We start from the raw sequence: 27,639 nt of genomic DNA on the forward strand, positions 1-27,639 counted from the left end.
CGCACAGATTGGTCTCTCAAATCGCATGACAAATCGCTCCAATGTGAACCTACACTAATGCTTTCACACTGAGGCGCTTGCAATGCGCCCTGAAAGAGCCGCTTCTTTCTATGCAGTGTGAAAGCCTGAGGGCTTTCACACTGGAGCGCTGCGCTGGCGGAATGCTAAAAAAAGTCATGCCAGCCGCATCTTTGAAACGCGGTAGGAGTGGTAAAAATACTGCTCCCATAGCGCCCCTGCCCATTGAAATCAATGGAGTACCGCCCGCAAAGCGTAATTTTTGGCGGGTGGGTTTAACCATTTTTCGGCCACTAGCGAGGGTTAAAATCTCCCCATTTGCGCCTGAAAATCGCGGCAAACACAACGCTAAAAGTACCCTTAAGCCTCGTACACACACACACACACGGTTTTCTTGGCAAGAAAATTGCTGGCAGAGCTTTTTAGCCGAGTAAACCGAGCGTGTGTACGAGGCTTTGAGGTTTTTTAGCAAGAAATCTGCCCAGAATCTCGACGAGAAAAATGCAGAACCTGCTCTTTATTTTCTCGTCGTGATTCTTGGCAGTGTTTTCCTGCCGAGAAACCTGAGCGTCTGTATACTTGCCTCTCCATGGAAACCCGCGCATGCTCCAAATGACCTTGATGCATGCGCGGTAGCTTCCAAGGCATAGGTAGGATGAAGCAAGATGGCGGCAACGGTTCTTTTGAATAGAGTGTGTGTGTGTGTGTGTGTACACTCGGCCGGCAAGACAATCTTGCCAAGAATCTTGTCAAGAAAAACGTTTTTTTTTCCTGAGGAGATTCTGGGCCGTGTGTACAGGGTTTTACAGCTGAAAAACGTCTCTCAGAACCCACTAGTTTTGTTTTGGTTTTTACTGCTCAAAAACGCCGCTGCCCAAAACTGCTGTGTATGGACACATAGGATAACATGAGGGAGAGACTGAGAAAAAGACGGCAACAGCTGCTAAAAAAATGTCCAGTGTGCATGAGGCCTTAACATGCAAATAATATCCATAGTAACACATGATTACTGCATTCGAAGAAAACCGTGTCTCCCGAGTTGTGACTTGTCACAGCAGCTTGAAAAAGCAGGTTTGCCAAGTCTGCAGCAAGCAGCATGTGGTCCATCTATAAATCCTCTGTCCTACCTAACAAATGGGGTGGGGGTTGGGCTTTCGTCTCCAGACACACGAGATTAACACATGGAGTGGGGGTTGTGCTTCTGTCTCTCCAAACACATGAGATCTATTCAGTCATCTCTACAAGGGTGGGACATAGGATGTGTTAACGTGCCCTCCCCCCACTCTCTACAAAGCTTTGCTGATTACACGTTCTATGTAGTTTTCCTTTTTATTTTGTATTTTGAGTCTACATTACCCGTGATAAGATTTTTCTCTCATTGCAATTAAAGCGGGAGTTCACCCCAAATTTTTTTTTTAACCTTAGATTGATGCTCATTTTGTCTAGGGGAATCGGGTGTTTTTTTTAAATCGAAGCCGTACTTACCGTTTTAGAGAGCGATCTTCTCCGCCGCTTCCGGGTATGGTCTTAGGGCGTTCCTATTTGATTGACAGGCTTCCGACGGTCGCATACATCGCGTCACGAGTAGCCGAAAGAAGCCGAACGTCGCTGCGGCTCTATACGGTGTCTGCGCACCGACGTTCGGCTACTTTCGGAAAATCGTGACGCGATGTATGCGACCGTCGGAAGCCTGTCAATCAAATAGGAACGCCCAGTCCCGCAGCCCATACCCGGAAGCGGCGGAGAAGATCGCTCTCTAAAACGGTAAGTACAGCTTCGATTTTAAAAAAAACACCCGATTCCCCTTCACAAAATGAGCATCAATCTAATGTTAAAAATTAACTTTTTGGGTGAACCTCCACTTTAAGGACACCTGGGGGTTGATTTACTAAAACCGGAGAGTGCAGAATCTGGCGCAGCTGTGCGTGGTAGCCAATCAGCTTCTGGTTCGATTTATGGCCCGTACACACGATCCGAATATGTCATCCGAGGAAGAATCGTACGATAATCCGATCGTTGGTACAGAGCTTTCGAGAGCCGACCGCGACAATTCATCCGATATTATTCGATCGCACAAGCACGAAAATTTTCCTCGCACGATACCAGATCATCCGATTTTCGTTTGGTCAGTACAGTTGTCATCCAAAAATACAATACAAATGCATTACAACACATGACATCACTTCCGATATTTTATTTTTTCTGTCGTACGAGAATTTTCATGAGTTTAGTAAATTATTCAATTTCTACTTTCTTTTTGTGGCATTTGATCACCTCTGTGTCAAATCACATCTCAAATCAACTCAAATCAGCGACTAATAAGCGAAAAAAAAGTCGGACGATCTGTTGTCCGATTTTCGGATCGTGTGTACGGGGCAATAAGCTGAATTCACACCTATGCATTTTTTTAGCTTCTTGCAGATTTGCACTACAGTCCATTTAACATGGTTTCCTATGGAACAGTGGTCATCAACCCTGTCCTCAGGACCCACTAACAGGCCAGGTTTGCAAGATAACTGAAATACATCACAGGTGATCTCATTTGCTGCTCAGTGATTGCAGTATTCGCCCTGGTTCACACTGGTACGATTTTAGATGTGATTTGACACAGAGGTGATCAAATGCCACAAAAAGAAAGCTCTATATGTGTGGGGGGGGGGGGGGGGGGAGGACGCAAATTTTGTTTGGGTGCAGCGTTTGGCAACGACTGCGCAATTGTCAGTTAAAGCGACGCAGTGCCAAATTGTAAAAAGTGCTCTGGTCAGGAAGGGGGGTAAAATCTTCCGGAGCTGAAGCGGTTAAGCAAATCCTCCCCCCTCTCGCTCTTCTCAGCCATGAGATCTTTTAGCAGTTTATCTCCTTTCATGTGATGGCTCGTTGTTGTGTTCTGTAGTCCCCGGGTTGTTATGCTTTCTCTATTCTAGGAGGTTTTTCTTTTGCGCACACACACATTGTATTTCCGCTACACACGTATACGTTCCCAGAGATGAGAATATTTATAAACCACAGTTTCCTTCTGTGTGTTGTGACATTTACCCTCCCAGACCTCCATAAGATGTACACATTCAGGTTGTGGCACAGCTGATGATGATCTATTTTTTGTTCCTTTTTAGGTATGTAAATATATATACACATCATACAGTTCCCATTGAACCAGACACTTGTTAAATACCAGTTTGCTTCCAAAACAAATATTTACACCGCAGTCCACCCCTGGTCTGAAGCCAATTAACCACTTAAGACCCGGACCATTATGCAGCTCAAAGACCGGGCCACTTTTTGCGATTTGGCACTGCGTCGCTTTAGCTGACAATTGTGCGACGTGGCTCGCAAACAAAATTGGCGTTTTTTCCCACAAATAGAGATTTCTTTTGGTGGTATTTGATCACCTCTGCGGTTTTTATTTTTTGCGCTATAAACAAAAATAGAGCAACAATTTTGGAAAAAAGAAAAATATTATTTTGGGATTGCAGATGCAGTTTCTTTCAGTCACTTTACAGGCGCTTTTTTTAATGCTAAGACCCCTTTCACACTGGGGAGTTTTTCAGGCGCTTTAGTGTGAAAGCACTCGCGCTTTCACATTGGGATTGCAGATGCAGCTCTTACATGGGCTTTACAGGCGCTTTTTTTTTTAACACTAAAGCACCTAAAAAAATACCCGGTATGAAAGGGGTCTTAAATAGAGGTAGACCGATATGGGTTTTTCTCTGGCCGATGCCGATATTTAGAAATTTGGCCGGCCAATGGCCGATATATGATGCCGATTTTTGCGGCCGATATTTTATGCCGATTTTTATTTTTTATTGGTGGCACTAATTGGCACTGGAAGGAAGATGGCACTAGCAGAAGGCACTTATTGGCACTGGCAGGTTGCACTGGATGGCACTGAAAGATGGTACTAGCAGGTGGCACTGATTGGCAGATGGCACTGGCAGGTGGCACTGGTTGGCATTGGCAGGTGGCAATAGTTAGCACTGGTTGGCATTGGAAGGTGGCACTTATGGCTTTAGTTGGCACTGGTAGGTGGCACTGGATCGCACTGGCAGGTGGCACTGGATGGAAGGTGGCACTTACTGGCCCTGGATGGTGCCACTGGTATTGGCACTGGCAGGTGGCATTGGCGAATGACACTGGATGGAAGGTGGCACTAATTGGCACTGGATCGTGGCACTGGTATTCGCACTGGCAGGTAGCATTGGCGGATGGCACTGGATGGAAGGTGGCACTAATTGGCACTGGATGGTGGCACTGGTATTGGCAGGTGGCATTGGCGGATGGCACTGGATGGAAGGTGGCACTAATTGGCACTGGATGGTGGCACTGGCAGGTAGCATTGGCGGATGGCACTGGATGGAATGTGGCACTAATTGGCACTGGATGGTGGCACTGGTATTGGCACTGGCAGGTGGCATTGGCGGATGGCACTGGATGGAAGGTGGCACTAATTGGTATTGGCACTGGCAGGTGGCATTGGCAGATGGCACTGGATGGAAGGTGGCACTGGTATTGTTACTGGCAGATGGCACTGGATGGCAAGTGGCACTAATTGGCACTGGCAGGTGGCACTGGTGCAAAAAAATTGTCACCCCCCCTTCAGTACAGACCCCCTCTCCCTCCAATATAGACACCCCCCACTGACCCCCGTAGTACAGACACCAGAGCGGCGTGTGTCCCACGAGCGCGGGCCCCTCCTCCTCTGTGGGCGTAAACAGAGGAGGGACGCCGCGCTGGGTGTACCAAGATGGCCGCGGCTCCGGAGCTAGGCCGAAGCCGTGGTCTTTCCTGATGCTGTGACCGCGGCGGCAATCCGCGGATTGCCGCGGCGGTCACAGCATTAGGAAAGGCCGCGGCTCCGGCCTACCTCCGGAGCCGTGGCATCGCTAGCGGGAATTGTAAAATATCGGCCCGATTTGGATGAAAATCGGCCGATGCCGATTTATCCAAAACGGACAAATATCGGCCGACCTCTAGTCTTAACTTTTCTAAAAAGGTGCAAAAACACTTAAAAAAACGCCAACAATGCCAGTAAATCGCTACATGGGTGTAAATGGAGCCTGAAGCCTAATGCACACTAATGCCGCGTACAGACGATCGGACATTCCGACGACAAAACCGTGGCATTTTTTACCCGACGGATGTTGGATCAAACTTGTCTTGCATACACACGGTCGCACAAATGTTGTCGGAAATTCAAAACGTCAAGAACGCGGTGATGTACAACACGTACGACGAGCCGAGAAACATGAAGTTCAATGATTCCGAGCATGCGTAGAATGTGCGTTGAATTGTGTACACAGGCTCGGAATTTCCGACAACTTTTGTTGTCGGAAAATTTAGGAACCGGCTCTCAAATTTTTGTTGTCGGAAATTCCAACCGTGTGTACGCAGCATACGTTTCTTTTTTGTTCAACCCAGTGGGTTGAAAAAACAAAACAAAAATGGACAGCTCCGTTTTGGAGCCACTGTACTAACCATCTGATGTTGGTACAGCGATCTCCCTCGCGGAGCTGTTGTCTTCTGACAGGGAGACGCCAAAATCAGGCAGAGAACAGGCCATGTGCAAATAAAATGCATTTTGAGGACCAGTTCAAACCACATGCAGTCCAGTACATTTTTTTTTTTTTTAATGAATGAATGAATGAAAAACTTATAAAGCGCGGCGCATGCGAACTGAATCGCTTCTGGGCATCAAAAACGCATGGACAGTAGATTACATGGATTTTAAATGTCAAGGTTCACACCAATGGAAGTACAGTCAACAAAAGTAGAACATGCTACATTTTTGCTGCAAGGAACTGCACTGGAACACATAAGGCCCCTTCCACACGGGGACGGATCCGTCAGCGGCACCCGCCAGCTCAGTGGGAGATCTCTCAGTTGATCTCCGCTGAGCCGGCGGATGACAGGTCCCTCTCTGCTCACTGGGCGGGAAGGGGGGACAGCATGATCGTTTTCATCAGATCTCACCCAAACCGCCAGGACGGGTGGCGCCGCATCGGAGGTAGGGTGACCACATTTCCAAACTACCATTCAGGGACACCCTCCCTTCCCAAAAATCAGCTTGTGCTGAATCCCAGCACAGTGATTGGACACAAGAGGTGGGATTTATGATTTCTCCAATCACAAGCAGGGGGCGCGGATTGTGCTCCTCCAGGCATTCCCGGCCAGGACAAGTACTGTCAGCGAGTAAAGCGGTGACGTGGCGGCCTTTTTTAGGGGCATCAGATTGGCCCGGGGGTGGGGGGTGTCTGTGTCAGTTTCATTCCGGGACACTGTATTGTCCCGGAATGAATGTGCCCGGGACAGACCTGCAAAATGCGGGACCGTCCCGGGCAATCCAGGACGCACACATTCCTGGATCTGCTCTTGGGTTTGGGTGCTCGTAGCAACAACCAGCTGGATGCTGATGCACGTTACAGTGGAAATATTTGCCAGCACGCAATGGAACGACGTAAATAGCGTCCAAACGGATGATTTATTGCATGATCACAACACAAAGAGAGTGCAACGTTTCGGAGCCACGCGGGGCCCCTTCGTCAGGCATGTGATGTGTACTTTGGACTTCTTGACCTGACAAAGCAGATAAAACAAAGCGTATAACACCAGACAGTGCCGACAAGTTGGAATGGCATCACCGGCCAATGCTTTGTATAAAATGAGCATAAATCTTTTTTTCAAAAGAAGATCAAAGGATAGAAATAAGGGAGTTGCTGGTATTGTGTGTGTTTTGTTTTTTTATACTCGGCTAGAAAAAGCCTGCAGGGTCGGAGTTGAGGATTTTCAGATGTTGTAGCAGGATGACAGAACTGAGGGTGCACATTATAAAGCACAAGGCTGTCACAATAGACGACACAACGTCTTCCCCTCCTGACTAAATCCCCAGAGCTTTTATGGGAAGGCATGTTCATACTTGTTGACCTTTGTTCTAATATAATACATGTTAAAGTGTTACTAAACCCACAACACTGATATCAGTCTGTATATGTAGTAAGGATTGCTTGTTATACTCACTGTGGAACCTAAGGGGTTATTCCTCTTTATTGTGTAAAAAGGCTGTTTGATCCTGTCTTCTCTGATCCTCTTCTTCCACTGTCCCCAATTCATCTCCTAAGGCCCCGTACACACGACCGAACATGTCCGCTGAAACTGGTCCGACGGACCGTTTTCAGCGGACAGATCCGCTGGTGTGTACGGGGCCTTAGAGAACAGAGCCTTGAAGGCAGGGTGGTTTTGATTTAAATCGCTAGTAAAAAGACTTGATTTAACCACTTAAAGCGGGAGTTGACCCTAAAAAAAAATTTTAACATTAGATTGAGGCTCATTTTGTGAAGGGGAATCGGGTGTTTTTTTTTTTAAATCGAAGCAGTACTTACCGTTTTAGAGAGCGATCTTCTCCGCCGCTTCCGGGTATGGTCTTCGGGACTGGGCGTTCCTATTTTGATTGACAGTCTTACGACAGGCTTCCGACGGTCGCATCCATTGCGTCACGAGTAGCCGAAAGAAGCCGAACGTCGGTGCGGCTCCATACGGCGCCTGCGCACCGACGTTCGGCTACTTTCGAAAAATCGTGACGCGATGGATGCGACCGTCGGAAGACTGTCAATCAAATAGGAACGCCCAGTCCCGCAGCCCATACCCGGAAGCGGCGGAGAAGATCTCTCTCTAAAACGGTAAGTACGGCTTCGATTTAAAAAAAAAAACACCCGATTCCCCTTCACAAAATGAGCCTCAATCTAATGTTAAAAATTAACATTTGTGGGTGAACCTCCACTTTAAGACCCGGACCTTTAGTCAGGTAAAGGACCCGGACAGTTTTTGCGATCCGGCACTGCGTCGCTTTAACTGACAATAATTTTTAACGGCTTCAGCCCCGAACCATTTCGTCTGAATTCAAAACATTGGTCAGGATTTACTAAAACGGGTGCACACAGAATCTGGTGCAGATGTGTCTAATAACCAATCAGCTTCTGAGTTCAGCTTGTTCAATTTAACCACTTCAGCCCGGACCATATTGCTGGTCAATGACCGGGACACTTTTTGCGATTCAGCACTGCGTCGCTTTAACTGCCAATTTGCGCGGTTGTGCGACGTGGCTCCCAAACAAAATTGATGTGCTTTCCCCACGAATAGAGCTTTCTTTTGGTGGTATTTGATCACCTCTGCGGTTTTTCTTTTTTGCGCTATAAACAAAAATAGAGCGACAATTTTGAAAAAAAATAAGGAATATTTTTTACTTTTTGCTATAATAAATATACACAAAAATATTAAAAAAAAAAAAAATTCCTCAGTTTAGGCCGATACGTATTCTATTGGTAAAAAAAATCGCAATAAGCGTTTATTGATTGGTTTGCGCAAAAGTTACTATTTTTATTCATATATTTTTTACTGGAAATGGCAGCGATTTTTATTGTGACTGCGACATTATGGCGGACACATCGGACACTTTTGATACAATTTTGGGACCATTGTCATTTTTACAGCGATCAGTGCTATAAAAATACACTGTTTACTGTAAAAATGACACTGGCAGTGAAAGGGTTAACCAGGAGTGGGCGCTGTAAGGGTTAAGTGTGCCCTAATGTGTGATTCTTACTGTAAAAGACACTGGCAGGGAAGGGGTTAACCGCTATGTGGCGCTAAAGGGGTTGAGTGTGTCCTAGGGAGTGATTCTAACTGTTAGGGGACGTGGTTACCAGTGACACATCGCTGATCACCGATCACGGAAATGGTGAGATCAGTGACATGTCACTAGGCAGAACAGGGAAATGCCTTGTTTACAAAGGCATACCCCTGTTCTGCCTTTGCCGAACGCGATCGCGGGCTGCCCGGGAACATCGAGTTTCCAGGACCCGCAAGTGCACTCACGAGGCGCATTTAAAGGGACGTACAGGCTTGCCCATTTGCCTGGCCATGCCATGTTGTCGACGTACATCTGCGTGCTATGGTCGGCAAGTGGTTAAAGAGCAACTGTCCTCTCTGACCCGCTGTTGACTCCTCCTCTGACCCGCTGTTGACTCCTCCTCTGACCCGCTGTTGACTCCTCCTCTGACCCGCTGTTGACTCCTCCTCTGACCCGCTGTTGACTCACCGACAGTCCCTTTCACTTTAATGGGGCGGCTGGTGATATGGCAGTGACACAACAAGGTGAGGGACGTGGTGGCAGCAGGTGAGTGGATGCCCTGTCATGATGGATCTGAAATGACAGGTGCTCTTTAAGGCTCGGTTCACACCAATGCGAATTGGATGCGACTTACACCACATCTAATTCGCATGACATTTTAAAATACCTTAATTTGAAAGAGGCTGGTTCACATATCTGTGGGGCATTCACACTGCGCATTGCCGAAAAAACGTGTGCGTTTTCTAGGTGTTGCGTTTCGGCTCAGGTGCAAATTCAGGCCCTTTATCTTCTATGGGCACACATCTGATTCGCAGATGCATTACGTTGTAAACAGGCATTCCCTCCCCCTGCTCACTACACCCCTCCCCCCTCTCCCTGCTCATCTGATCCGCAAATACAAGCGCTGAACAGCTGCTTCTTCTTTTCACACAGAGAACGGAGCTGGAATTCGCACCGGACTGGTGTGAACCCAGCCTAAATGTAAGGACTTATTCTGGCTGGTAATTGGAATCTTTAATATTTGCAAACAAAATGAAGGTTTCCTATTTATAATAATAAGCTGTCAGGTTAGTATAAGAATCATACAGTTTGTAGTGTACAATGGGATAAAGAAATATTCCTGAACTTTGTTTTATCTCCTGGGTACTGTGACATTGTGTGATTGCATCAATGCCGTGCGTGTTATCTCAGCTTGGATTCATTGAATGAGTTAAAAAAATGTAAATATTGCAGAATATACAGCCTCATGCTACATAACTAAGCTCCATTTCATGCTGAATAAACTAAATTATTATTGAATCCTAAATAGAAAAACTATCTTTAGATAGATTTTTTTTTCTCCGAAATTAATTTTATTAAAATAATTTTTTGATTAACCACTTTAAACCCGCCCGCCGTCATATGACGTCCAAAAGGGATCTGTTATCCCGGGTGGACGTCATATGATGTCCTGTACTTTGCGGGGGGATATCTGATTCATGCCTGCACCTAGAGGCATCATTCAGATATCATTTTTTTCAGGCGGCGATCCTGCGCACTGTAAGGACGATCATAGCGGCGGTTCCACCGCTTGATCGTTCTTATAGGGGGTGGGAGGGGACACCCCCCCTCCCGCTGCCATCTGGTGCTTCTCCGGGCTCTCCCGTGCCATCGGGGGCCCGGAGAGATGATCGCCGTCCGCTGGATGTGCAGCATAGAGATGACTGGTGACCAGATGGTCACCGGTCATCTCTATGACCGTCGGAGGCCCGGGCGCGATGTGATGACGCAATGTTGGCACCTGAAGCCAATCTGTCACTCGGCTCTCGGGCGCTGCCGCCGCCATCTTTGGCTTCACAGCCTGGTAACCTACTGTGCATGCGCGTCCCTGCTGTCTTCTGGGACCTGTATGTGTGGGGAGCAAAAGGCGCCAGACGTGACGTAGATACCCATGGGGGTAGATATCATTTTCTTCCGGCGGCAATCCTGCGCACCGTAAGAATGATCATAGCTGCGGTTCCGCCATCCGGTGCTTCTCCGAGCTCTCCTGTCCCATCGGAGGCCCGGAGAGATGATCGCCGTCCGCCGGATGTGCAGCATAGAGATGATCTCTATTACCGTCGGAGGCCGGGCGCGATGTGATGACGTCACGCCCGGGTACCCGTAAGTAAACAAACCGCAATTGCAGCTAGTAAGAATGAGATCTGTGAATTTTTATTACAATCTCATTCTTTCCAGCCTAGAGGAGAGATGTGGGGTCTTATTGACCCCCCATCTCTCCTTTAAAGAGAACCTGTCACACACTATTCCTAATACAAGGGATGTTTACATTCCTGGGGTGGAAAAGGCGACAGATGTGGCGTAGATACCCGCGGGTGGCTCGGGTATCGATGCCTGGAAGTGGGAGCAAAACGCCAGTATTAGACCTGTATTAGAAAAGTGGAAGTTTCATTTTTGGGTGGAACTCCGCTTTAAGTGTTGGTGGCACTCCCGGGCATTTACAAACGCACGCCAAAATGCTGCTACAACGCCATTCGGCTTGGTGCTGCATGTTTTTTGGAAAGGAATCAGGAACTTTTTTTCTGCATTTCTCGCACGTAGGGCCCTATGCATGGAAACGCGCCTGCGTTTGGTCGCACCTCTAATTGTGAACCAAGCCTTAGGCCAGCTTGGCTCGAACAAACAATTTAAAGTGACCATCAACATGCAATTCTACTTTAACCTCCTCATTAGTCAGACGTGGCTGGAAATGATTAGCCAGGCTAACATGTGCAGAGTGGAAGAACTTGTCAGCAACCAATCAATTGCTGTCTACAGATAATAGGTGGCTGATTGTTCTACAAATGTACAAGCTCACCTTTGGGAAAACATGCGTCCGCACCTGGAGAGCGTGAATAATGGAGACGCGGGTGCCAGCCTGTCTCGGTTCATGTCAGGCGACTTGGTTGTATTATTTTTTTTCCCACAAATAGAGCTTTCTTTTGGTGTTATTTGATCACCACTGGGTTTTATTTTATTTTTATTTTTTATTTTTTTTGCGCTATAAATGAAAATAAATATATATATATATGTATGTGTGTGTGTGTATATATATATATAATTTGTTTTACTTTCTGTCTACATAAAATGCATCCAATAAAAATTTGTAATACATTTAGGGCAGTATATATTCTGTTATATCTTTTTGATAAACAAAAATCCCAATAAGCGTATATTGTTTGTTTCACTTTTTTTTTTATTTATTTTTTAGCGTCTACAATAAATTGGATATATAATGATTTTTTTATATATACTTTTAATGGTGGTGATCAACGACTTATAGCGGACTGTGATAGTATGGCAGAAAATCTGACACTTTATGGTGACCGGTGACACTAATGCAGTGATCAGTGCTAAAAATCTGCACTGTCACTGTACTAATGACACTGGCTGGGAAGGGGGTTAAACCAATGTTTCTCAACTCCAGTCCTCAAGGCGCCCCAACAGGTCATGTTTTCAGGATTTCCCTCTGATGAAATGGCTGTGGTAATTACTAAGGCAGTGAAACCGATCAAATCACCTGTGCAAAATAATGGGAAGCCTGAAAACATGGGCCCGGATTCAGAAACATCTGCCTATCTTTAGGTGGGCGTAGCGTATCTCGTATACGCTACGCCGCCGTAACTTTGAGAGGCAAGTCCTGTATTCAGAAAGAACTTGCGCCTAAAGTTACGGCGGCGTAGCGTATATGGGCCGCGTAAGCCCGCCTAATTCAAAATAGGCTGGTAGGGGGCGTGTTGTATGCTAATTAGCCGTGACCCCACGTAATTGACGTTCTTAACAAACGGCTCATGCGCCGTCCGTGAAAATATCCCAGTGCGCATGCTCCAAATTACGCCGCAAATAGTCAATGCTTTAGATGTGAACGTAACTTGCGCACAGCCCTATTCGCGTATGACTTGCACAAACGACGCAAAATTCGATGCTGGCCCGACGTCCATACCTAACATTGGCTATGCCTCATAGAGCAGGGGTAACTATACGCCGAAAAAAGCCTTACGTAAACGACGTAAAAAAAAATGCGCCTGGCACACGTACATTTCTGAATCGGCGTATCTAGTTTATTACCATATTCGACGCGTAAATCTACTGAAGCGCCCCCTAGCGGCCAGGGTAAATATGCAACTAATATACGACGGCGTAAGAGACTTACGTCAGTCGTATCTTAGCCAAATTTCGGCGTATCTTGCTTTCTGAATACAGAAAGAAGATACGCCGGCGCATCCTAGAATTTATGCGGCGTATCAGTCACATCGCGAAATTTGAAAGTTCCGTAGTTTGCGTAAGTGAATCGTGAATGGCGCTGGACGCCATTCACGTTCACTTTGAAGCAAATGGCGTCCTTGCGACGTCATTTGCCGCAATGCACGTCGGGAAAGTTTCCCGACGGAGCATGCGCTCTACGCTCGGCGCGGGAACGCGCCTAATTTAAATGATTCCCGCCCCCTACGGGATCATTTAAATTGCGCGCGCTTACGCCGTGCATTTTGCCGGCACGCCCACGCAATTTGCGGAGCTACTGCTCCGTGAATCAAAGGCAGCGCAGTAAATTTGCGGGGGCGCAGGGCAAAAACGTTGCCCTGCGCCTCCGTAAAAAATGCGCAAATCTACTTGAATCCGGGCCACTGATTGTAATGTGTATGGTGAGCTTGTGAGTAAATCTCCAAACCAATAGGTTCCTATTCCACAGTCTGTACCATCCACAGAATTCACATTCTAAATCCTCGTACACACGATCGGATTATCCAACAGGAATTGTGTGACGACAGGCTGTTGTCAGAAAATCCAATCGTTTGTACTTTCCATCGGACAATTGTTGGCGGATTTTCCACGGACAATTGTTGGATAGCATGCTTGAAAATTGTCCGCCAACAAATGTGTGTTGACGGATTATCCGATCGTGTGCACACACGTCCTTTGGACAAAACACGCATTGCTCACCACAACACAACATTAGCAGACGTTGCCCAAAGGGTGGCGCTAAAGAGCTGAAAAAACACGTAGTTTCGTGTTTTTTGGCCGACAATTCTTTGCCGTTTGTTTGCAAGACAAGTTCCTGGCCAACGCCCTTCGGACAAAAGTCCTTACACTTTGTCCGATGAAAGTGTCATCTATTGATCTCCTTTTCCAGCTTCCATACAGACTAGCAGTGGATTGTATGTTATGCTAATAGAGTGTCGGTCAGCCTTGTGTTCCTTCATTTGTATTTATTTGCATATGAAGGAACACCAGATTTGCAATTGTTTGGCCAGCGACATTTCCATACTTGGTTCAGGTTATCAGCGCTGAGCTCGGGTTTTTCCATCCGAGGATCTTTGTTTTTCCATACTGCAGCTGGACAAGTAAATGTATCTACCAGCCGAGAGGAATCTATTTGTGTGCAGATAGATACAGTACAGAAAAAACCCATCCAGTGACTGTACAAGGAAGGATACATCTACAATGGTCAGTAGATCTCTTTGCTACTGAGAGATTTAAAGCAGAGGTCCACCCCGTTTTTTTTTTTTTAAAGCCAGCAGCTACAAATACTGCAGCTGCTGACTTTTAATAAATGGACACTTACCTGTCCAGCGCACCCGCGATGTTGGCAGCCGAGGCCGAGTAACCGCTCGTCTCTCGGCTGCCCCCGCCGCCATCCTTGGTGAGGGAATCGGGAAGTGAAGCGTTGCGGCTTCACTGCCCAGTTCCCTACTGCACATGCGCGAGCCGCGCGGCGCGCCCTCACTGGTCCCCGCTGTCTCCTGGGACCTGTGTGTTTCCTAGAAGACAGCGGGTAGGGGTGTGACTCCCGCGGGAGTCTATTCCCGGAAGTGGGTGCAAATACCTGTATTATACCTCCCCTGAAAGGTGCCAAATGTGACACCGGAGGGGAAAAGCGAAGGTTCACTTTTTATGTGGAACTCCGCTTTAACCACTTAAGGACCGGACCAATATGCTGCTAAAAGACTCAAGGTGTTTTTACAATTTGGCACTGTGCTGCTTTAACTGGTAATTGCGCGGTCATGCAATGTTGTACCGAAACGAAACTTGCGTCCTTTTCTTCCCACAAATAGAGCTTTCTTTTGATGGTATTTGATTGCCTCTGCGATTTTTATTTTTTGCGAATATAAACGGAAAAAGACCGTACATTTTGAAAAAAAATGATTTTCTTATAACAAAAAGTAAAAAATATCGAAAAAAACTAAATTTTAGTCAAACATTTAGACCAAAATGTATTCAGCCACATGTCTTTAGTAAAAAAAATCGCAATAAGCGTATATTTATTGGTTTTCGCAAAAATGATAGCGTCTACAAACTAGGGTACATTTTCTGGAATTTACACAGCTTTTATTTTATGACTGCCTATCTCATTTCTTGAGGTGCTAAAATGGCAAGGCAGTACAAAACCCCCCCAAATGACCCCATTTTGGAAAGTAGACACCCCAAGGAAACTGCTGAGAGGCATGTTGAGGCCATTGAATATTTTTTTTTTTTTGTCCCAAGTGATTGAATAATGACAAAAAAAAAATTACAAAAAGTTGTCACTAAATGATATATTGCTCACACATGCAATGGTTATATGTGGAGTTGCACCCCAAAATACATTCTGCTGCTTCTCCTGAGTACGGGGATACCACATGTGTGGGACTTTTTGGGAGCCTAGCCGCGTACGGGGCCCCGAAAACCAAGCACCGCCTTCAAGATTTCTAAGGGCATACATTTTTGATTTCACTCCTCACTACTTATCACAGTTTTGAAGGCCATACAATGCCAAGATGGCACACAACCCCCCCAAATGAAGAGAAGTTTCAGCCACCTGTGAAAAAAAAAAAGTCCACAACTACAAAAACTGTAGCTGCTGACTTTTTAAAAACAGCCATCCGCTGTCTTCAGTCCCCGGCATCTTCACTATGGGCACCCAGCTGTGGCAGCTTGTGGCTTCACAGTGCCCACTGCACATGTCGCGTTTGGGCATAGTGAATGGTGGATGCAGTCTTCTGGGACCTGTCGGTGTCCCAGAAGACTGCAGGGGGAGAAAGAGAGGAGAAATTCAGTTTTCGTGGCTCTCAGGATAGAAGTGAGAAGTGGAAGTTGCTCCTCAAAAATGGCAATTGTGCGGGAGGAGCGGGGATGAGTCCTTAAAGCGTAGCTTCCCCTTTTGCATGGAGCTCTGCTTTAACTGCTTGTTGGCGGTGGCCCTAACCACTTCACCCCCGGAAGATTTACCACCCCCTTCATGACCGGGCCATTTTTTGCGATACGGCACTGCGTCGCTTTAACTGACAATTGCACAATTGTGCTATGTTGTACCCAAATAAAATCAATGTCCCCCCCCCCCCCCCCACACACAAATACAGATTTATTTTGGTGGTATTTGATCACCTCTACGTTTTTTTTTTTTGCGCTATAAACAAAAAAAGACTGATTTTGGAAAGAATATATATTATTTTTGACTTTTTGCTATAATAAAAAAAATCAACAAAAAAAACACAGAATTTCTTCCTCAGTTTAGGCCAATATGTATTCTTCTTCTACATTATTTTGGGGCGAAAATCGCAATAAGCGTATATTAATTGGTTTGCGCAAAAGTTATAGCGCCTACAAAATAGGGGATAGTTTTATGTTATGTTATTTTTATTATTATTATTTTTTTTCTTGCTAGTAATGGTGGTGCTCCCCCGGTGGCACAGCACTAAACTCCGCCCTTTTGGGCGGTCCGGCGCTTATCCGCATGTGTAACGGGGCTGTGGTGTCCTCTCCTGGAGTGTGGGCAGTGGCGGCTCCAGTGTCCGCTCTTCATGCTACCTCATATTCTCTGGTTTTGGTAAATCTAAAGGAAATCTATAGAAGAAACTTGTATAATGTATGGCCAGCCTTCTTATCAAAGCTTAAAGTGGTTGTAAACCCAACCACACATCTTGCACCTATAGGTAAGCCTAGGCTAAGGCCTACCTGTAGGTGCAAGAAATATCTCCTTAACCTACAAGGTTAAGGAGATATTTGCTGAAAACACAGTGCTGTTGTCTACGGCGCATGCGCGTGGTAGACAACAGCGCAGGCGCACTGATCGGTGCCATTTTTGACCATGGAAAGCTTGAGGTTAATGCCAAATTTTCGCGATTGCGTGGGGATCGGTTGGTCCTGCGCAGTGACGTCATCGCCGCTCCGGCCAATCACAGCGGCGGAGCGGCGATTACAGGAAGAAGAAGGCCGGAGACATGTGCATACTAGCTCATTATGACTTTATCTTGCAGGTTATTTAAAAAAACAACAAGGATTTACTTCCTCTTTAATTGAACAAGCTGAAGTTAGAAGCTGATTGGCTACCGTGCACAGCTGCACCAGAGTGCTCCAGTTTTAATAAATTGGCCCCTTTGTGTGGCGGCCATGACACGCAGCCATTCAGGTCAATGGGGGGGCCATGGCACAACTGCAAGCCAAGCGTGGTTGTGAGGCATTGGCACTCTTGTAAATTGCCATGTGGCAAATAAAAAGACATTCAGAAGGTGACTGGTTCACCTCCTGATAGCAGTTGCTTAGCAGCACTCTGAAAAGCGATCCATTGCAGATCGCTTTTCAGAGCATGGGCTAGTGTGAACCAAACCTTATACATGAAATAAATTGTTTAACATTTTTTTTATAAAGGTCGACCGATATATCAGCCGATATTTGGCCGTTTTGGAGAAATCGGCATCGGCCGATTTTTATCCAAATTAGGCCGATATTTTACATGGCCGCTAGCGGTGCCACGGCTCCGGAGCTAGGCCGAAGCCGCGGCCTTTCCTGATGCTGTGGTAACGGCATCAGGAAAGACCGCGGCTTCAGCCTAGCTCCGGAGCCACAGCCATCTTGGTACACCCAGCGTGGCGGCCCTCCTCTCTGTTTATGCCCACAGAGAAGGAGGGGCCCGCGCTCGTGGGACGCACACCGCTCTCTGGTGTCTGTAGCAGGGGGGGGGTCGTGTCTATACTGGAGGGAGAGGGGGTCTATACTGGAGGGAGAGGGGGTCTGTACTGAGGGGGGGGGGGGTGACACCATTTTTTTTTGCACCAGTGCCACCTGCCAGTGCCAATTAGTGCCACTTGCCATCCAGTGCCATCTGCCAGTGGCAATACCAGTGCCACCATCCAGTGCCAATTAGTGCCACTTGCCATCCAGTGCCATCTGCCAGTGGCAATACCAGTGCCACCATCCAGTGCCAATTAGTGCCACCTACCATCCAGTGCCAATACCAGTGCCACCATCCAGTGCCAATTAGTGCCACCTTCCATCCAGTGCCACCTACCAGTGCCAACTAAAGCCATCAGTGCCACCTGCCAATGTCAACCAGTGCTAACTATTGCCAACCAGTGCCACTTGCCAGTGTCACCTGTTACTGCCAGTGCCACGTGCCATCTGCCAGTGCCAATTAGTGCCACTTGCCATCCAGTGCCATCTGCCAGTGGCAATACCAGTGCCACCATCCAGTGCCAATTAGTGCCACTTGCCATCCAGTGCCATCTGCCAGTGGCAATACCAGTGCCACCATCCAGTGCCAATTAGTGCCACCTACCATCCAGTGCCAATACCAGTGCCACCATCCAGTGCCAATTAGTGCCACCTTCCATCCAGTGCCACCTACCAGTGCCAACTAAAGCCATCAGTGCCACCTGCCAATGTCAACCAGTGCTAACTATTGCCAACCAGTGCCACTTGCCAGTGTCACCTGTTACTGCCAGTGCCACGTGCCATCTGCCAGTGCCAATTAGTGCCACTTGCCATCCAGTGCCATCTGCCAGTGGCAATACCAGTGCCACCATCCAGTGCCAATTAGTGCCACTTGCCATCCAGTGCCATTTGCCAGTGGCAATACCAGTGCCACCATCCAGTGCCAATTAGTGCCACCTACCATCCAGTGCCACCTGCCAGTGCCAATAAGTGCCTTCTGCTAGTGCCATCTTCCAGTACCAATTAGTGCCACTAGCCAGTGCCACCAAAAAAAAAAAAAAATTTAAATGGCCTAAAATATTGGCCGCAAAAATCGGCATCATATATCGGCCGCCAAGATTTCTAAATATCGGCATCGGCCAGAGAAAAACCAATATCGGTTGACCTCTAATTTTTTATTTGGGTGTAGATAAATGAACACATTGATGAGAAATAATGCAACAATATCGAAGTGTTCCTGTTTCAGCCCTTCATGCTTCTGTAATGGGATCAGAATTTGGAGTCTCCCCTCCCCCCGCGGATATAGAACACATTTACTATTTTTATCCTGTCCCAGGGACACAAATACTTCCCCTCTCTTCTTATAGGGAACTTGTACAGCTCCCTGATAAAAGGTTTAGAAGTTTCTGATTTACTTTTCTATTTTATTTGTAAAAAATAAATAAATCTCAGTTCCGGAGATTTGCACTCCCGTCTTTTTCACCCACACAGGACCTGCAGGCTTTTCCTGTGTGCGATTCTCCATTTTGGGTCAGTGCAGCAGCTGCTGGAACACGGCGTGTCACAGGATTGCATTACAAAATGGCGAATCGCCCGGCAGCCCTTTAATCCTGTTTTAGAGAAGGTCTCGGTTGGTTGGTGCTGCCCCCTGCTGTCGCTTTTAGGGTAATGACATGCAAAATGAGCTCCGTCATCCGATTGTGACATTGCATTCAGAATAAAGTGCAACATCTGTTTTGTATGTTGGGTTTATGGAAATGTAGAATTTTGTAGCCAATCTGCAATCGTATAAAAATGTCGGGGCAGAACAGTGACCTGGGGAATGGCTTTGGCAGGAGACGTCCTGTTCGGTGCGTTTTTATGCCTCCTCTAATCTGCTTTTCCCACGTCGTTATTTGTTGGTTCTCAGCATCATTCCGCTGTACTGAGTTACACGCTGTATCGCATGACACTCACTGGCTGCAACGTGCCGTCTGTCGCATCCCGCGTTCCAAAATCTGCTCTGCTTACCGTGCATTTTATTCTCACAATTCTGGTCTGGGGGGGGTGTTTAACACAATATTATCAGTGGTTCCAAAATGTGATCACATTCATTACCAGCAGATACAAGCGGAGGATTATTTTATTATGATTATTAGAGTTATATTTATTATATATGATTTTTTTTTTATTATTACATTTTAATTTAATTATTATACAGCCTCATGCTACATAACTAAGCTCCATTCATGCTGAATAAACTAAATTATTAATGTATCTTAAATAGAAAATTATCTTTATAGAAAGATTTTTTCTCCAGAAGCATTTAACTAAAATAAATTTTGATAAAAATCAAAAAAATCGGATTTAAATAATAATAATAAAAAAAAAAATCTGATGATTTTTTTTTTTTTTTTTTAAATCATTGATTTATATCCACCCTGATTTTTAGATTGTAAGCTCTAAAGGAGCAGAGCCCTCTGATTCCTCCTGTATTGTATTGTAACTGTACTGTCTGCCCTACTGTTGTAAAGCGCTGTGCAAACTGTTTACACAACATTATCAGTGGTTCCAAAGTGTGATCACATTCATTACCAGCAGATACAAGCAGAGGATTATTTTATTATGATCATTAGAGTTATATTTATTATATATATTTTTTTATTATTATATTTTAATTTAATTATTATACAGCCTCATGCTACATAACTAAGCTCCATTCATGCTGAATAAACTAAATTATTAATGCATCTTAAATAAGAAAACTATCTTATAGAACGATTTTTACTCCAGAAGCATTTAACTAAAATAAATTTTGATAAAAATCAACAAAATTGGATTTAAATAATAATAAAAAAAAAATCTGATTTTTTTTTTTTTTTTTTTTAATCATTGATTTATATCCACTCTGATTTTTAGATTGTAAGCTCTAAAGGAGCAGAGCCCTCTGATTCCTCCTGTATTGTATTGTAACTGTACTGTCTGCCCTACTGTTGTAAAGCGCTGTGCAAACTGTTTACACAACATTATCAGTGGTTCCAAAATGTGATCACATTTATTACCAGCAGATACAAGTAAACGGTTGTTTTATTATGATTATTATAATTCTCTCTCTCTCTCTCTCTCTCTCTCTCTCTCTCTCTCTCTCTCTCTCTCTCTCTATATATATATATATATATATATATATATATATATATATATATATATATATATATATATATATATAATATATATATATATATATATATCAGGGATCGACAAATCCCGGTCGCCATGGCGACTAGAAATAGTGTCCTGGCGACTTGGCTTGGAAGGTGGGCAAAAAACTTTTTTTGTGAGCTGGTGCCATCTGGTGGTGAGCCGTTGGTATTACAAGTTACCACCAGATGTGAGCTGGCGCCATCTGGTTGTGGCCGTTGGTATTACAAGTTAAGCATTACAAGTTAAACAGCAATTCTAATGTCATTTTTCACTGCCATCTTCTTCCCTCTAATTAGAACCCCCAAACATTATATATATTTTTTATCCTAACACCCTAGAGAATAAAATGGCGATCGTTGCAATACTTTCTGTCACTCCGTATTTGCGCAGCGGTCTTACAAGCACACTTTTTTTAATAAAAAAATAAGACAACAGTAAAGTTATCCCCATTTTTTTTAATATTATGAAAGATAATGTTACGCCGAGTAAATTCATACCCAACATGTCACTCTTCAAAATTGCGTTTGAACACCGTTTACATATGCGGGCGCTGCTCACGTATGTGTTCGCTTCTGCGCGCAAGCTTGTCGGGACGGGGTGCGTTTTCTGGCTCCTAACTTTTTTAGCTGGCTCCTAGATTCCAAGCAAATTTGTCAACCCCTGATATATATATATGTGTGTATTCTATTTTTAATTATAATTATTATACAGCCTCATGCTACATAACCAAGCTTCATTCATACTGAATAAACTCAATTATTAATGCACCTTAAAGCGGGGGTTCCAACCACAATTAGCATTTTTTAAATGTATGTCTTTTCATCATGTGTTTTTATAATATAAATCTGGTCACTTACTATTTTACAATCCGCCGCCGATCCGCATAGATATTCAAAAAAGATAGTTTATAAAACTATATCTACACCGTTGTCATTTTGCTTGTGGGCATTGTGAAGCCCACAAGCACTTACTTCCTGGAAGTCTTGGAAGGGGAGTGATAATTGGGTAGCGCACTGCATCCTGGAAAATGATGACACACATTGCCCAGGAGCATTAGAGGGAGATGATGTCAGGATTCTAGGTGATTCCAAAGGCAGATTTCGTGGGACTGCATAGCAACAGTCATTAACAGATGATTAAAACATTTTTTTTTTCTTTTTTAAGGTCTAATGAGCACAATTATGAAAAAAAAATAATTTGGGATGGAAACTCCACTTTAAAAAGAAAACTATCTTTAGAAAGATTTTTACTCCAAAAGCAGTTGACTAAAATAAATTCAATAAAAATCTAAAAAATCGGATTTAAAATAAATAAGTAAATGGAGCAGTGTTTACCGCTCCTCCACCGCTCCTTCTCATTGAAAGCAATGGCAAACCGGTATTAACCCCTTTTCGGCCACTAGCGGGGGTTAAAACCGCACCTCCTAGTGGCCAAATAGCGGAGCGCCACCGCACTTCCCGCCCTAGTGTGTAAGGGGCCTAAATGGGACAATCCCCCCTTTTTCGCCAATGGAGATTTTTAAGTATTGTAGTTTGTTGCTATTCCACAAGCGTGCATGCATGACATGTTGGGTATCTATTTACTTGGTATAACATTATCTTTCACATTCTACAACAAAAATTGTGCTAAATTTTGTGTTTTTTGTGTGTTTTTTTTTTTTAAACATTGCAGTTGAAACACTGCTGCACAAATTTAGTGTGACATAAAATATTGCAACGACCGCCATTTTATTCTCTAGGGTTTCTGCTAAATAAATATATATATATATATATATATATATATATATATATATATATACTCGAGTATAAGCCGAGGCACCTAATTTTACCACAAAAAATGGGGAAAAAGTATTGACTCGAGTATAAGCCTAGGGTGTCTATCTGCATGCCTCACTGTGCCCATGCCTCACTGTGCCCATGCCTCACTGTGCCCATGCCTCACTGTGTACATGCCTCACTGTGTACATGCCTCACTACGCCCATGCCTCACTGTGCCCATGCCTAGACTGACGTTTAACATGGGAGTCTATGGAAGGGGTGCCCGGCTTTGAAAAAAAGTGCTCCCCAGCCGTAGGTCCCCCAGACAACAAACTTTGCACACTTGTAAAGAAAGAGTGGGGGTACATGTGTACCAAGTTTGGGGTCCAGGGGCCGGCCGGTACCGGGTCCCTAAAGTTTGGGAGATCAGGCGCAAAAAGGTGACTCGAGTATAAGCCGAGGGGGCATTTTCAGCACAAAAAAATGTGCTGAAAAACTCGGCTTATACTCGAGTACATTGGTGTGCGCAGTCTATTGCATTAGGGTGTGCACCCCAAAGCTCAAACACACTACTGATCACTTACAGTGTTCATTCAGAAAGGGAAGGGGATGGTCAATTACATATTTAGCGGCCCCTTCTTCTACTCATACTAAAACATCCTTGCAGTAACAGCTGGCGGGAAAGGGGGGAAGCTGGTAGCACTGCAGGGGGAAGGAGGGAGCCAGGGAATTAGGGGGAATCTGTGCTGTAAAGGGTGATCAGGGTGTGCCTGGGCACACTATGCTCGAGTATATACGGTGTATGTGTGTTTGTGTGTGTGTACATATATGTGTGTGTGTATATATATATATATATATATATATATGTATGTATGTATGTATGTATGTATGTATGTATGTATGTATGTATAATTATTTATATATATATCTTTTTTTTTTATTATTATTATACATACATATATAGATTTTTTTTATTATTATTATACATATATATATATTTTATTATTATTATACATATATATATTATTATTATACATATATTTTTTTATATATGTATAATAATAATAAAAAAAATATATATGAATAATAATAATAATAAAAAAAATATATATAAAATATATATATATATATATATATATATATATATATATATATATATATATATATATATATATATATATATATATATATATATATACATTTTTTATTATTATTCATATATTTTTTTAAATTATTATTATTATTATTATACATATATTTTTTATTTTATTTATTTATATATATATATATATAAAATATATGTATAATAATAAAAAAAATGTATAATAATAATAAATATATAATATATATATATATATATATATATATATATATATATATATATATATATATATATATATATATATATATATATATATATAATGAAATGTTTCGGGGGTTCTAATTTATTTTCTAGCGAGAAATACTAATTTAAACTTGTAAACAGCAAATGTCAGAAAAAGTGATTTTTCCTATGAAGGATTCATCTTCTAACGTTTTTTTTCTTTTCTTTTTTCCCCTTTTAGTCATTCAGCCTCAGAAGAGTCCAATCACTCCGCCTCGGAGTCAGGCAGCCATTCAGAAAGCGAACAAGCAAGTGAGCAGGCAAGTGGGCAGGCCAGTGAATCCAATAGCAGCTCTGAGTCTTCAGAGAGTCATTCTGAATCAGAATGCGAATCAGCAGGCTCCAAAACCCAGGAAGCAGCAGCCGACTCAGAGAAGAAGAATCTTCCCAAAAAGGAGAGACTGGCGGATGTAAAAAAGGCAAGACGTTGTTGAGTGGATTTGTAAATCTTGGGGAAGTCTCAGCAATTCCTATGTGCTTACAAGCATATGGGCCCATCATCATCACCAATGCAGTACAAAGGACGGTGACGATGTTCGCAGGGCGGTCATCCCATGGCCACCACATTTTATCTCTTAAGAATTGCTGCCCCATGGTGCATCCTCATTGCTCTTTGCACTCAGTCTAGTTCCATTTAGAAGAAAGGTGCAGAAGGAAATGTGAAGGGTTTCTCATTGCAATCAGTAGGGATTTAGATGTCTTTGTTCATATGAAGGTTTGAAAATGAAAGACTCGGTTGCCATTGGTAATAACACTATATATTCAGTTGGCTGTTCCATACCGAATACTAAAAAGGTTACATGCTGATAGAACATTGTTATATTTGTACATGGATCTGATCTTCCGTTTGGTGCGCCTAACACTTCTGCCTATACCTGTATTTAAAGTGATTGATTTTAGAACTTTAATTATTTAACCACTTAAGCCCCGGACCATTTTGTTGCTAAATGCCCAGGCCAGGTTTTGCAATTCGGCACTGCATCGCTTTAACAGACAATTGCGCGGTCATACAACGTGGCTCCCAAACAAAATTGGCGTCCTTTTTTCCCCACAAATAGAGCTTTCTTTTGGTGGTATTTGATCACCTCTGCGGTTTTTATCTTTTGCGCTATAAACAAAAATAGAGCGACAATTTTGAAAAAAATGCAATATTTTTTACTTTTTGCTATAATAAATATCCCCCAAAAACATATATAAACATTTTTTTTCCTCAGTTTAGGCCGATACGTATTCTTCTACCTATTTTTGGTAAAAAAATCGCAATAAGCGTTTATCGATTGGTTTGCGCAAAATTTATAGTGTTTACAAAATAGGGGATAGTTTTATTGCATTTTTATTCATTTTTTTTTTTTTTTTTTTTACTACTAATGGCGGCAATCAGCGATTTTTTTTTCATGACTGCGACATTATGGCGGACACTTCGGACATTTTTGACATATTTTTGGGACCATTGTCATTTTCACAGCAAAAAATGCATTTAAATTGCATTGTTTATTGTGAAAATGACAGTTGCAGTTTGGGAGTTAACCACAGGGGGCGCTGTAGGAGTTAGGGTTCACCTAGTGTGTGTTTACAATTGTAGGGGGGTGTGGCTGTAGGTCTGACGTCATCGATCGAGTCTCCCTATAAAAGGGATCACTCGATCGATGCAGCCGCAACAGTGAAGCACGGGGAAACCGTGTTTACATACGGCTCTCCCCGTTCTTCAGCTCCGGGGAGCCATCGCAATGGGGCGGCTATAAACGAATAGCCGCGCCGTCGTCCCGGATCGCTCCCCGCAGGTTACCGACCGCCGCATGTACCGGGGGGGGGGGTCCGGATGGAACCCCCGACCCGCGGAAAGGCGGGGACGTACATGTACGCCCATATGCCTGTACGTGCCATTCTGTTGATGTACATGCGGCGGTCGGCAACCGGTTAACATTTAAATAAAATAATAAACATGTTGGCCCAGATTCAGATAGCAGTTACGACGGCGTATCTCCGGATACGCCATCGTAACTCTGGCGGGGTCGTATCTATGCGCCTGATTCATAGAATCAGTTACGCATAGATTTCCCTAAGATCCGACCGCGGTAAGTGTCTTACACCGTCGTATCTTAGGCTGCATATTTACGCTGGCCGCTAGGTGGCGCTTCCGTATATTTACGCGAGGAATATGCAAATTAGGTAGATACGCCGATTCAGAAAACGTACGTCCGCCCCGGCGCATTTTTTTACGTCATTTATGTTAGGCTTTTTCCGGCGTAAAGTTACCCCTGCTATATGAGGCGTATCCTATGTTAAGTATGGACGTTGTTCCCGTGTCGAATTTTGAAAATTTGGTACGGCTGGGCACAAGCACGTACATGTACGTCCTCTTTAAGTGCCCAGCCGTGGGTCGCGGGCGCACGCCCGCAACCCGGTCCGAAGCTCCGCGGCCGCGGGACCCGCGGACCCGATCGCTGCTGGAGTCCCGTAATCGGTCCCCGGAGCTGAAGAACAGGGAGAGCTGTGTGTAAACACAGTTTCTCCGTTCTTCACTGTGGCGCCGTCATTGATTGTCTGTTCCCTGATATAGGGAAACACAAGCATCGACGTCACACGTCCAGCCCCGCCCCCCCACAGTTAGAAACACAGATGAGGTCACACTTAACCCCGTTCAGCGCCCCCTAGTGGTTAACTCCCAAACCGCAATTGTCATTTTCACAGTAATCAGTGCATTTTTAATGCATTTTTTGCTGTGAAAATGACAATGGTCCCAAAAATGTGTCAAAATTGTACGAAGTGTCCGCCATAATGTCGCAGTCACGAAAAAAATCGCTGATCGCCGCCATTAGTAGTAAAAAATAAATAATTAATAAAAATGCAATAAAACTATCCCCTATTTTGTAAACGCTATAAATTTTGCGAAAACCAATCGATAAACGCTTATAGCGTTTTTTTTTTTTTTACCAAAAATAGGTAGAACCATGCATATCGGCCTAAACTGAGGAGAAAAAAAATTCAATATATTTTTGGGGGATATTTATTATAGCAAAAAGTAAAAAATATTGCATTTTTTTTCAAAATTGTCGCTCTATTTTTGTTTATATCGCAAAAAATAAAAACCGCAGAGGTGATCAAATACCACCAAAAGAAAGCTCTATTTGTGGGGAAAAAAGGACGCCAATTTTGTTTGGGAGCCACATCGCACGACCGCGCAAGTGTCAGTTAAAGCGACACAGTGCCAAATCGCAAAAACTGGCCAGGTCCTTTAGCTGCCTAAAGGTCCGGGTCTTAAGTGGTTAAATGGCTCTTTTGGTATGTGGTGCTCGGATACAGTGTAGTTTCGCTTTACTATTGAGCTGTTTGGATTGTGATAGATAAGCAGGTGGTAACAAACAGCACGTGAATCAGATGTCTCCTTACATTGCTTTTCTTTTACAGATGTGGGAGGAATACCCCGATGTATATGGAGTCAGGAGGTCCAACCGGAGTAGACAAGAACCTTCAAGGTTTAATATTAAAGCCGAGGTGAGCGCTAAACTTCTAGGATATTTCTATTTTAAACTGCTAATATTTGAATATGAAAAAAATAATGGTTGTGGAAATGTATTCAGTATTTGGCCAATGTATGGAGCAATGTCACCAACCAAGAGTGGCAGCACAGGGAGGGTAAAATGTGATTTCTGGAAGCAGAGACTCTGGAGAATAAAATGGCGGTAGTTCCAATTTTGCATGTCTCAGAATATTAGCACAATGGTTTATCGAGTGCTAATTTTCAGTAAAAAGTA

At 44.0% G+C, this 27,639-nt stretch overlaps 1 protein-coding gene across 3 annotated transcripts in view; it reads left to right on the forward strand.

Annotated features, from left to right (window-relative positions):
- CHD2 (chromodomain helicase DNA binding protein 2) overlaps positions 1–27,639 on the forward strand; it is a 142,963-nt gene that overhangs the window by 9,531 nt on the left and 105,793 nt on the right. For 2 of the 3 annotated variants that reach the window (XM_040342359.1, XM_040342358.1), the window contains exons 3-4: positions 24,066–24,303; positions 27,293–27,379. In XM_040342359.1, the coding sequence (XP_040198293.1) occupies positions 24,066–24,303; positions 27,293–27,379 (325 nt within the window). The remainder of the gene's footprint in view (positions 1–24,065; positions 24,304–27,292; positions 27,380–27,639) is intronic. The other variant, XM_040342360.1, reaches the window with a different exon arrangement.

This window comes from Rana temporaria, chromosome 3 (assembly GCF_905171775.1).
Source record: "Rana temporaria chromosome 3, aRanTem1.1, whole genome shotgun sequence".
NCBI classification, from domain to species: domain Eukaryota; kingdom Metazoa; phylum Chordata; class Amphibia; order Anura; family Ranidae; genus Rana; species Rana temporaria.